Here is a 13,332-nt window from a genome sequence, read left to right as displayed (position 1 = left end):
AGTCGTTTTCATTCTTTGAACTTTGATACCTCAGGAAAAACAAAAGTAAGCGTATTTGGGACAATTGTTTGTCTTGTTTAAATCCTCTACGGCTTTTATATTTTAAATTCATTGCAGCACTGCATTCTAATATTTGAGTTGATAACGAGAAAATAAAAAAACCGACATGTAGTCAGAGAAATACTGTAAATCCATCTAAAATTCATATTCTTGCCAAGAACTCAAAACTAATATCCCCACCATATGCCTGGTTTTGTCAAAAAGCGTCTCATACACACACACACACACACGCACACACACACACATGCAACAACTCGCAGCGAATGTCGACATAAGCCTGATCTTGTAAAACCACGTAAACAAAATGATGACAAAGGCATCCAAATACAAATACAGTATGCTGGTTTATGCCAGTTGGGTCTCACCTCTGTATCTCACTGTCATGCTATGTAAGAATAATGACAGAGTGAAGACTGGAACTGGCATATCTAAATGGGTTTTTCATTAGAACTAATAATTTTTGTATAATTGGTACACACTTTGTATATAGTAGTCATATCTGTCGCCACAACTCTTCAGTTTATAGAACATTTGTGCCAGTGGGTGTAATGGAAGTGGCGTCTGTCAAAAAAAAAAGTGTTTGTCGCCTTCATACTGGGTAGTGTAAATTTGACAGACAAAAAGGAGACAAGCAGCAGGCGAATTTCACTGCTACTCTGACTAATTATGAGTGAGTCACAGAGGAAAAGAGGATGAACGGATCTGCTTTCTATATGTGCATGTGTGTGTGTGTGTGTGTGTGTGTGTGTGTGTGTGTGTGTGTGTGTGCGCACACCAGCATGTGACGTAAAAGAGACACAAATGAACAGTTTGGCTATAAAAAGCGAATGCGGGGAAAGGACCAGCTGCAGCAGCATCAGCAGAGCCTCTCACCCACGCACAGTCCTTGCTTCCACTGCAGCCTGCTCTTGTGCTAGAAAAGCTGTGGAGCAATCGAACACTCAGTAATGCAGCTGTTAATGGATTTCATTGCTAATGTTCGACTGATGCTGATTCATGTTTGATCACGAGCATAACTTGGTATGCTGTATTTATTTATAATGATGGCAAAGTATGTGAAAGTGTACATCGCATAACTGACATTGTTTATTTACAGATCAAAATCATCTAGTTTGTGCTGTACATTGCTGTACTGTATCGCCTGTATGGTGTTTGGCAACATTGGCTGTTGTGGTGGTTGATGGCACTGACACATTGCTGCTATACACCTGTTTTGCTAATAATTTAACTGTTGACTTGCATGATAATCTTCTAAATTGTTGGATCGTTTAAGTACTATCTGAAATCAGCCTGGAAGCAATGTGACAATAGTCATTTTACACACAATCAAGCAGTGAAGAAACATGTGTAGTTTAATCAATAAACTTGATTGGTTCAATTCACTACTTGTCATTCACTTTACCAGTTATTTTTCTAGGTGGTCCCTTTCTTAGTCCTGGTTTCAAAAACCAAAACTCATACTGTATATAATCTCGGTGGCCAAAACTTAAAAGTAACGTTTAGAATTGAGTGTTGAGAATTATTTTGTTATTTTGAAGAATTTTGAAGAGGTTGCTTGCTGATAAGAACACGCTGAGATGTGTTTCCACTGCAGGCGGTGACTCATTCGAGTAACCAATGGGTCGGAACCCAAATTTGCATTCTTTCTCTAATTGGCTCTTGGCCAGGAAATGCAAGATAACAATTTTTTTAATTTTTGAATTAAAGATAAATTTTTAGAAGATTTTTTTTTAGAAAATGTAACCTCAGAAATACTTTGGTTTACTCGTAGTGTATGTGATAGATGAAGTTTAGACACATTTACACGAATATTAATGAACCTGGCTCTATAGTTGAAGGGCAGGTAGTTATAAACATGATGGGTGTATTATAGCCTAGGGTTAAACCTCTTAGCTGATTTTGTTTTCATGTTATACTTATATTAATGTGTTTTGTTTCAATTGCAGTATAACTAGAACCACAGACATGGTGCTAACTTTAAGTGTTAGTAAAAAAACTGAATAATAATTCATATGCAGTCAGAAGTAAACCCGACGAAAGTTAGACCAAAAAATAAAGTCAAATTTCGCCCTGACGATTACAACTTCGTCTGGCATGAAATTTTTTTTTACAGTGTGTGTGTATGTGTGTAGTGTTTATTAACCCTAACCTCATACTCAAATTGAATAATTTTGGTTGTGCCATGAATCAAAAGTCAATGTTTTTGGGCAGAGGGACATGAAGAGAGACAGCCTAGGAATGAAAAGCTTACAAAGACAGGGAAAGGACACCATGAATAAGCTTTTAACCTGCTATTGAAATAGTAAGTTTTAAAACATATTTCTAAATTATTATTAGAATAATATCCAAGCCTTGCTGTCAAAATCACTGTCTAAAATGTTTCCTTTACATACCATTAGAGCCGATAACCAGATTTGCAATATAACATGAGTTTAAACGTAATGGTTATTTACTCGAGCAAACAACAAAGCAAAAAATCAACTCCTTTCTGGGAAGTTTTGGGCCTTAGAAAAAGAGCAGGTGAAGTTCAGAATAAGCTAAGAGCTAGTAAAGGCAGTCACAGAGTCAGAAAGAATTCTTGAACACATTTATCATTGAGCAAAACACACTGAAGAGTTGCTTTGATTTAGTTACATATTTAATTTAATTTAGCAAGAATAATGTTTGTTATGTTAACAAATGTTATATTATATATTTAGTCTAAAAATAGAAGTTGTTTTAATAATGTAGAAAAAGGCTATTTAGCAAAAAAGATTCATTTCAAAGCTAAAATCTCAAAGTGGTTATTTATCATTTTTGCTCAAGGTTAGTTAGAATAATTGTTTATAGGTTATCCCATACTTGTTTCTGAAACATGTATATTGTTAGACATAGATATTTTCTTTTGGAATTGTCATGTCTCTGCAACTATAATGAATCACAGGCACGACTAGATTTGAATGTTCTGCAAAATGTCCGCGGGTCTGGGTTCGATGTACGCTATCCGATGTACGCTATATATATATATATATATATATATATATATATATATATATATATATAGTTAAAGTCAAAATGATATTGACTTTTATTATAGTTATTATGAATATTATAGTTTATTATAGTTATGACAATATCAGGCTATTTTAGGCTAGCAGAGAAGGCCTTGCTGGCCCTAACAGCCCACCACTGCTTGGCCACCATCTAGCGCCAGCCCTATTGAAAGGGGCACGTGAAAAAAATTATATTTAAGTTTCAAGAGGATAGGCAACTCTTTAAAGTAGGCCTTCCCTTGCCCGGAGCTCACTCAACTCTGAATTTGGCCATTACCCTAACTTGCGGCACTCACATCAGATGATGCACGGGCCTTGCAACCAGGGGCGCAGCCCCTCCTCATTTCATCACACCGACTGAACGGGGTACATGACCCACCATCAGATGGCACCGCCATCCCCAGTCTCGTGCTGGTGTGCATTTAGTCTGACAGTCGAATTCCAGCGGCGGAAACGGCGGTACAGCATGCCTGGGTTTAGGCGCGCAATGATTGGCGGCACCTGCAATAGAACCCGCCACACTGATGCGGCCTCCTCCTCAACTGAGGTACGCTGTCCACAAGCCCGCAGTGATCCTTCCGGCGAGTGAGACGTTTCTTTAACCCTGCCAAGCAAGGTCACAGCGAGGCCCACCAGACATGGAGCTGGTCCTGCTTGCCTGCCCGCTCCTTCGGAAGCCCCCACCAGCATCGAGGCGGGCCCAGCGAGCTCTGGTGCACGCGATTGAGCTGGACAGGCAGGCGAGATGAAATTGGAATCCCCTAATCTGGTGGGCCACCCTGTTTCAGCAAGACCTTCATTCAGCGGGCTCATGCACATGAAACCGTTTATTTTGAGCCTTGTTCTTGACAAGTCCAACAACCCGTGGCAAAAATTTAACCTTTAAGGTATTCTGAAACTGATAAAGCCTTGAATGGCCACAGCTTGCTCCATCCTCCTTCTACAGGATCTACAGTGTTCAAGCAAACGCCAGCTCAATTAAACGCACCCCATATCATAAGCACAAAAAGACAAGAACACATACAGTTCAATAGCAATAAGAAAAGGAAGGTAACTGATGGAAGAGCAAAACAGAAGAGTAAATTAAAAGTGGTTTACATCAAAGAAAGAATGTTGTTCTTCATGAGTTTATGTTACATATTGCTAAGCATTCAGATAGTAAGGCTGGTACTAACTGCACTTACTTCTTTATTGAACTAATATGGCGTAAAGAGGAGGAGGAGGTAAAGGAATAAAGAGGCTCTTCAAACCAAGAGGGATTACAGGAGGTGCAAGTGGGTGGCAGAGGGTGAGGTGCATAAAAAGTAAGTGGGGTAAATGAATGAGAGTCAGAAATCAGAGGGAGATAGTGGCAGTGAGGATTTACAAGTTTGCAATGTTCCCTCAAAAGCTGTAGGCACTATTGCTATCCAAATACAAGATGTGAGCATTTATTATCTTGTTTGTATTTTTGCAGATATATGTTAGTGTCCATTGATGAATCTAGTTCTTTTACCGCTTATCATGACAGGCAATATTGAATTGAAATAAAAGTCATCTCTGAGACGTCTTGTCCCCAGCTAATATGCAAGGTACAAAGGACAATTAAGTAAGTTCAATTAACCTACCTTGTATTTTTTTTAACATGGGAGAAAATCTGGGTACCCGTAGGAAACCCTGGCAGGCACGAAGAGAACATACATGCAAACACCACACTGAAAGGCCGGAGTCAAACCCACGGCCTGTGGTGAATGCTAACCAGTTGATCACAGTGTTGCCTATCATGTATCATAATTATAGATACATTAGTCCTCAAAATAAAGCTGTTTGCACAAGAGAGCAAAACCCAATCAAAATTCCAATTTAGTTTTAACAACATTTAAAAAATTCTCTTGGTGTCAATTTGTGCGCAGCTGCGTGGCTCAAGCAGACCAGAAATAGGGGATACAGGGTTAAAAACATGAACAGGGTGAACAGTAAATGGACCTAAGACTTATTTCACACTTTTCTACCTTATCAATTCACAATGACAACGCATTTACTTACTGATAAGAGCAGCAGAAGCAACTGAGGTTTAGTGTCATTAGTCTATTGAACCAACAGCCTATGCGTTGAGGGCCAACTACTCAACCACTGAGTCACGCTGTCCCTTGACATGTACAGTAACATCTAGGTCAGGGGTAAGGAACTCCAGTTCCTCGAGAGCCATATCCTGCCTGTTTTTGATGTGTCACACTTTTGACACACCTGATTGAAATGATCGTGATTCGGGATCATTAGCAGTCTTACACAGGGCTTGCTGATGAGCTGATTATTTGAAGCAGGTGTGAAAGGCAAGGCAGACCGAAAATAGGCAGGATATGGATCTTGGATTTGGATGCTTAAAGCTGCATTTCTAGGCAAACCCAGATCATAATGGGTATGTTGCCAAATAAATTGTGCTAAATGACTGTGTAACGATCCCTACAGGGGAATACCCACTGGTCACTGCTAGGGCTGCAAAATTGTTCAAACTTTCATCGCGATTACGATATTGGCCGCCACAATTAACAAAGGTGATAATCATCAATATTAACGTTTAAAAAGTCAGCTATGTTGTACATGAAATCAAGCACTTTCAGTTATACTACCACCAGACGGTAAAAGCAAGGTCAAGACTTCATTAAGCTTCGGAAATAGCAAGCGAGCAAATCCTGCAAGAAGGGCGGCAGCTGCGTTTATGCTAGACGTGTTACGCGAATTTAGTGCAGCTCCATGCGTCAAAATGCCGTCTTTTCAGCAACCACACCCCTTTATGCGGTGTCTGCGCTGGCCCAGTTTTCCGCAACACATACCTTATGGAATTTCTTTACCATGCGTAAGCGCGGAGCAGAAAACATGGCGGACGAACTATTGCTTATAGAAGTTCGCCGGTAAATACCGTAAACAACTCCTGGTAAGCGCGCACACAGAGGTGAGGCCTCTGATGAAAATGTTTTTTAAAAATGAAAAACTAGTGTTGTTTGTATGCTGTAGAATCCATTTACTGCCACCAGTTTGGGAAAATATCGTCTAACTGGGGGGAAGCGTCACGGAGTATAAAAAGCTGCAAAACACGTGCCAGCAAGATTCCACGCGTCTTTTTTCACGCGTTGAGATTGTGACACGATGAGAATGCTGAGAAAAAAACGGAACTCTCCCATCCCTCCAAAGGTGTACCTGCCATGTCCAGTATTGTTTTTTGGGTTTTTCCTTTTTGTGACTTTTGTCGCTTGTTTGTTACGTGCGAGTCAGATAAATGCGACCTGGCCGTTCAGAATTAAGTCAGACGATAAAAGATAGAATGCAGATAGGTTTGGCCTGAATCGCATTTAAAAAAAATGGGATGTTGAAAATCGGGTCAATTGGTACCACAATAATGATGTCTTGAAACTGATTTTGTTTAACAGTTCTTTGTTTGGCTTAATCTTTGTGTTTTGGTGCCACATCTGGCCGCTGCTGATATTATATTTTGTAGTGAGGAGGATGGAGTGGCTTTAGTTGAAAGCAGTCAGTTAGTGACACACACATTGTTTTCTCTCTTTGTGAAATCTATACTACAAGTGTCTGTAAGTTTTACTTTGTAAGAATGTTGACGTATGATAATATGCCCAAAATTACTTTGCTAATCCAACAACTTGTGACTGTGGATAACATGCTAACTAATGTTAGTTGTTATCTCCAGCATGTTATATAGTGCTGCCTTGTATGTGTTGAGCTCGTGAGCATTTTCATTTGTTAGATTTCCCTTTGGTATATATTTGCATATGCAAACGTTTTGCACTGATAAGAACTCATTGCATCTAATTAAGGTTTTGTATTGAAATGAATAGCATTCGTAATTCAATTATATGATTGTCTTAATCAACGTAATTTGCATACACTTTTGGGCCTTTTGAGCCCCTCGGTTCGTAATAAGCGTTGACCGGTCTGTGGTGATTAAAAGGTTTGGGACAACTGGTGTAGTGGACAACGCTTGTTATAATGTACCACTATACAATATTACAATACAATTTCAGTATGAAACGTGTTCCTTATTACATAAATTGGTTGATAACTAAAAAATTACATATGATAAATTTGGTCCCATTTTCTCACTTATAATATTTTGCATATAAGCATTAGGCTGAACTATGTGGAAATATGATGGCTGGTAAGATATACAGAACTTTAAAAGCAACAATATTATTCCTTTATGATCTGTATTTACTGATTAGCTATTATATACAGTTCAAGTATTGCTACTCTGTCCCCTCTGTGTTAAGCATAATTTCGGAAATATATTGAATTGAATACCCCTGGCTCAGAGGAAACATTGTCAATGATGAAGAGTAAGTTGTGGTGGGAGGACGATCAACAGAAGGAAGAAGGGTGATTCAACTTGTGGTTTGGAATCAAGGTCGAATGAATTACCTGTAGGAAATGGCAAGTGTGCTCCTGTTGCTGACTGGCCTTAGTTTTGACTAGAGATCTATCTAGGTTTAGGTTACCGGATCCTGCGCTGGTTCTGAGTTGGTTGTGGCTGCTGTTGTTGGTGTAGACATCTCGGGCCCTGCTCACCGTTAAGCTGGATGACCACGCCCCTTTCTTCACAATGGGCATGTCGGCGAGACCCAGAGACAGCAAGGGACCACTTCCTCCACAGATACCGCCACTGATGTTATTGCTGCTACCACTAACTGGCACACAGGAGGATGGTGCTGCATACTTCACATCGTTGTTGCTCCGGGAGACTTTGAGTGCAGAATGGTGGTGTGACTGGCCATGATGTGCATGGGTGTGTGCATGCTCACTGATTGTGCCATATGGGTCCATCATAAAGTATTGTTGCGACTGGGGGAACTTTTCAGGGTTGTTGCCAGGGTACCGGCCCATCGTCATTGCTATAGGTGAAGGGGAGATCGAGGGTGAAGGCGAGGGTGGCGGTTGGTGGTGGTGAGGGTGGTAGAGACACAGCTCCCGTTCCAGGTTATCGTCAGAGCTCCAATATCCAGAGCCCGGCGCAGAGGCTGAGCCGTGAAGCTGGTGGTGATGATGGTGGTGGCTTCGATGTTTGGGCTCTGCTGATCGACAGCGCTCGCGACTCTTGCTGCGCTTCCTCTGGCGCACTCCCATCAGTAGAGCGTCGCCTTCTGGACTTGCCCTTGAACCACCACCACCACCTCCTCCACCACCAACACCACCATTAACACTCCCATTATTGTCCCCCTTGAAAGACTGTGTGTGATGTGGCCCCTCCAGTGAATGTGACTTGGTGAACAGTTTCTGGACTGAATGAACCAGGTGGCGAATCCTCCCTGGGCTGTCATTGTTGGTATTGGACCCAATGCCCCCACTCTGGGCGAACATTCCTCGTTTGTATTGTAGTGTATGGTAACCATCTCTGGAAAATGATGGCTGATGCTCAAACGAGTCTGCAAAGTTTGCTGGTACCCGGGTGGGAGTTTTACCTCCATAGCCTCCACCAACTCCTCCTCCTCCTCCTACATATGGTACCATGGCCATACACTCATCCTTTACCTCAGGATGGTGAGATGAGGAGGTGGAATGGCATCGTCTGGGAAACGTTCCGTATGGGACAATGCTGTTATTGTCGGAAGGGTATGATGTACGCTGAGCATTGTAGTAGGACAGCTCATTGGGATGTGGCACAGCAATGGGAAGTGGCATGTCCATCTGACTAATCAAGTATGGCTTGCGGTCAAGATGCTGACCAAGCGGATCGTATGATGGCTCATAGGACACCACATGATGGTGGCTCCGGCTACTTGAAATGCCTTTCATGCTGTGGGGAGAATAAGGGTGGATGCAAAACAGGAATGATTTAGATGAGAGATGCCAGGCAGGCCGGTGTTCCCAAAAAGGCTCTGGATGACTTTCCCCGAGAGGAGGGCTTTAGACTCTGAAAGAGAATAAAAGAAATGAGGTCAAAAACCAACAGTTTACTCCAGTTTGATCATGTTGAAACAGTAGAGGTAACAATGATAGATGAGCTTAGCAAAGATGTTTGCAGTGAAGTGTTGCATGCCAAATAGCAATAGGCACTACGGCAGCTCAGCTATCAGTTGACATTTCAAAGTAGATCACTGCTGAACAGATGCCATTAACACACAGAAACGGGGATTAAAAATTAATTTATCTCACATTGGCAGTCATACAAGTATCATGCTAGCTAACGAATGAATAGAAAGAAGGTATATATTTTTTAATTATATTGATGTTAATCCCTCGAAGGACATACTACGCTGTATATCTTGTGTTTGATGCATCATAAACTGTAACAAATACAGTAGCCATCACAAGTTGTGATAACGTATGACATGGCAGTCATGACGACGTAAGTACTGGTGTCTCGTGTATCATATTATATGCCATTGATGTCGCCGTTTGTATCTTGAATTTTCCCTCGTGACTAGAGACACAAGTTTTTCCCCGGAGGCGTTTCATAAGCGGAAAAGGAGGTGTTCGTAAGTAGAGGTACCACTATATGTGATAATTATTGCATGAACTGCCCAGGTCACACCAAAGCATCTCAATTGGGCTCGAATCCTCAATTGTATTCATTCTTAGCGATTCAGACAGTGGTGGGCCGTCAGCAAGGCCTTCTCTGCTGGCCTAACATAACCTGACATCATTATCATAACTATAATAAACTGTAATAAATATAACTATAATGAAAGTCAATTACATTTCATTTTAAAGTATATATATATATATATATATATATATATATATATTTTTTTTAATTATTCTCCATATTCTGTTCTTTTTGTCTCATACTGTATATCCATTTGGTTACTTACTACTTACTACTCCTTCTAGTGTTGTAGTTTTAAGTTGGAGTTTTTGGCCAATAAGAATTCAGCTTGTCTCCAAGGTCTATGTAATGTGCCTTAGCCAGAAGCCAGGGCATTCATATCAACACGGCACAGGCTTCTGCGCAAGCGCAGAAGGATATGTGAGCGGCCCCTACAACTTAATGGACAACTGTAATAGCAAATCGAGTCAAAAAGATCGTCATCTAGAGGCCTCACGTTGAACATAAAGTGAGTGGATGTTCACTGCAGGAAGGCAATGCATTGCTCAACAAGCAAGCTATGCGGTTGTTGGCTTTGGCTCGAGGCGTAGCGTAGCTATTAGCTAACCTGTCCCGACTTGGCCATTTTTGGGCTACCAGGGGCGAGAGAGAGCTAACCCTGGCAAATAGTTCTGCTCGCAATGCTTTTTGCTTGCAAAAGATCAATTTGATGTTTGGAGCTACACTGGATTTGCAGTAGGCAGCAACGAGACACCAAAGCATGGCTGGACATACGCACTACGGTGCTATTAAAAACTTGTTGGGACACCCGAGTGGATTTACTGTTCATCTGAGTACCAAGAGAAAGAGCATGAAGAGGTCAAGAAAATTATTGAAAAGACTAATCGATTGTGACTGCCGTTTGTTTTGGTGAGTGCAAGACTTTTCTTTATTTATTCTTTCATTTTTAATGTTTGTGTTATTTTATTTCATTCATATTCAATTAATATTAAAGAAATTAAATGATGTTCTTCTTATATTAAACTGCGATTTTGTAATTTGGACTAATTTATTTTACATTACTATTTTTTTTTTTAGGTTTTGAAAGCATCACGTGTAATGACAAGTTTTAACGACTGATGCGGGTTTGCTGATGTTTAAAAGCTCCGGAAAATAGCCTGTGTAGCCCAGTAATGTGTATGTGTGCTCATGAGGGCTATTGATTCGAGAGTCTGACATCAAAGAAGGCGTACGTGTGAAAGTCACGGCCCGCCACTGGATTCTGAGGTGGACTTGCTGATGTGTTTTATTCTCCTGCTGCGTTGATCCAAGAAAGCTTTAATATGAGGATATTCTGGTAAACAATACCATTAAAATTTACATTGATTACAGCTGAGTTGTCCTGTTCCTGACAAAGCACAGCGGCCACAGACCATTACACTGCCACAATCATGCTATACTGTAGGCAACATGTTATTTTTAACAATTTCTCTTCTCGTTTTTACACAAGATGTAACAGGCTGGATAACTTCCTGAAAGTTACATTTTTGACCAATCAGTTCACAGAATTGAAAACCAGCTTGGCCTCGGCGAGCCTTGGCGAGTCGACTTGGGGATACAAGGAATCTGGCCATGGAGATAGCAAATTTGGCCTTGCCACCCAGTCTGTCTTGCATTAACCTTGAGAAAGGATCGTCAGTACTACTCCTTGGATGTCTTGACTGCTGTATAGACAGATGTATAGATTAAGAAAAAAAGATACAAGTACATGACTCATGTGCAGTGCCTCAATTTGGTCGACAGGCAACAAACAGGCACATCTTCAATTTCTTGCCAGTGCAAGGCTAGTTTAATTTGATCTGTTTAATACAGTGTTTCTTTGTCATGTTTGCGATGGCCGCACAAGAAAAGAAAAACATTTCACCCCCCCCACTTGCCGCGCTGACTGTAAATAAAATCATTATCTATGATAAATTGTATAAATATATCTAAAATTATTTCCTTTTTAATAGTAGCAAAAGAAAAAAAATACCATACAGTAATTAATTGTTACAATACATGACCTTTCAATTAAAGGATCTTCCACCTCAAAAGTGTTGGCAGAGGAGGAAGACAAACACCAGAAAAAGAAAACTTTATGATACGAAGATAACATTTGATTTCAACGTCATAGTCACATCTCGGGCTTCCGCACAGTGTTCATGTCATCTGTAGTAAGTTCATCTGTTTGTCTTCCCGAGAAGCGCAATAATATCCAAGCAGCCATTTTAATGAGCAGTAGGATCTCATGTTGCATTTAATTCAAAGTGCATGTTTCATTTTGTTTCTTTTATATGCTAACTAATTTTCGTAATATGAAGAAAAAAAACTATATAGAAGCGACCATATCTCGAGGTTTCACATTATTTAACAAACAACAATAGATTTCTCCTTGGTTTTTGTCGTATTTTTTTTCACCAATGCGAGTAACACCACAGATCTGTTTCGTTTATGGTTGAAGAGCAAAAAGGGCAGGAAAAGAAGAGTAGGAAATGGTGCAAAGTAAGAGGCATGTGTTGCAGAGTGGTTCTATTCAAAATTTGTTTCAGTCATTGTTAATAAATGTGCCTTAGATGCTTTTTAATTTTTTTTTAACAAACATTTTTCAATATACCACAATACTTGTCGCAATATGCCTTTCCTGTATCACAATATATAAGAATACACTTTAGCAGGCATGGGACAACAATATCAGATTCTGACAGTACGATAACCTTGGGCAAAAATATCAGGGTATGGTTTCAAAATCTTTTATGGTACATTGCCATTTTTCTCCATTATAAAAACTTATTTTTAAACAAAAAATATAACACAGCATTTGTTAAAATAATCATTTACCATGCTAAATTAAAAAAAAGTTAATAAAATTGAAACAAACCTTTGGTGAGCAAAACGGGTGGTGCTCACCAATAAAGATTTACATGAATTCTTTCTGATTGAACACAACCTATTTTAACTGAAATATGGGCACTTAATTAGTATAAGTAACAATATCTTAAAAAATTATCAATCATTCAACTATTATATGTATCAATTAATAGTAAAATATGGACTCTGTCATTTTGTATTGACTATTTCCCCACGCACGCACACACATACGTACACACAAGCAATCTTCCTGTCAGTCAGGAATTTTCTTGCCACTCGGATTATTGCCCGCTTTTGCACTACGGCAAGCGGAAGAATATCTTACGACACCAAATACGCTTTTCTTTTTTAGTTATGCCGCTCTGCATTTGGAATGCCGCATTTTGCACCTAGTAACACCAGTACAGTATGATCCCATTCGCTTGCCACAGGACAAGAGCGTATGCAAGCTTGTTTGTGTGTACGTGCGTGCATACATGTGTAGTAGGGAAATAGTCAATGTGAAGTGACAGAATCCACATATTAGTATTCATTGATACACTTTACCTGTGGTAGTGAGCCATAAACGACAAAAAAAGAAAATACAGTGGACCCCCGGTTTACGAACGCCCTCATTTACGAACATTTGGACTTGCGAGCGTGGACCGCGGCATTTTTTTGTCCCCCTCATACGCACAAACCTTTCGTCTTACGAACAATCCGGCATGCTGGTCAACATGTTCATACAATCAATTTCGCTTTGTTGCAACAACTATTTCAGTGATCCCACTTGTCACGTTTCCACCGAACGCTATTGCTCTTAAAATGTCACAGTCACTG

At 40.2% G+C, this 13,332-nt stretch overlaps 1 protein-coding gene across 2 annotated transcripts in view; it reads right to left on the bottom strand.

Moving 5' to 3' along the window:
• Nucleotides 1-13,332, bottom strand: part of LOC148415204 (disks large-associated protein 1-like) — a 77,804-nt gene that overhangs the window by 45,514 nt on the left and 18,958 nt on the right. For both annotated transcript variants that reach the window (XM_088429359.1, XM_088429360.1), the window contains exon 2: nt 7,503-8,991. In XM_088429359.1, coding sequence (XP_088285485.1) covers nt 7,503-8,873 — 1,371 coding nt within the window. In that variant the 5' untranslated portion in view covers nt 8,874-8,991. The remainder of the gene's footprint in view (nt 1-7,502; nt 8,992-13,332) is intronic.

Source organism: Hippichthys cyanospilos, chromosome 12 (genome assembly GCF_059441005.1).
Source record: "Hippichthys cyanospilos isolate Australia breed blue-spotted pipefish chromosome 12, RoL_Hcya_1.0, whole genome shotgun sequence".
Lineage (NCBI taxonomy): Eukaryota > Metazoa > Chordata > Actinopteri > Syngnathiformes > Syngnathidae > Hippichthys > Hippichthys cyanospilos.
Note: the sequence above shows the minus strand (reverse complement) of the source record. Positions and strands in the feature narration are given on the sequence as shown.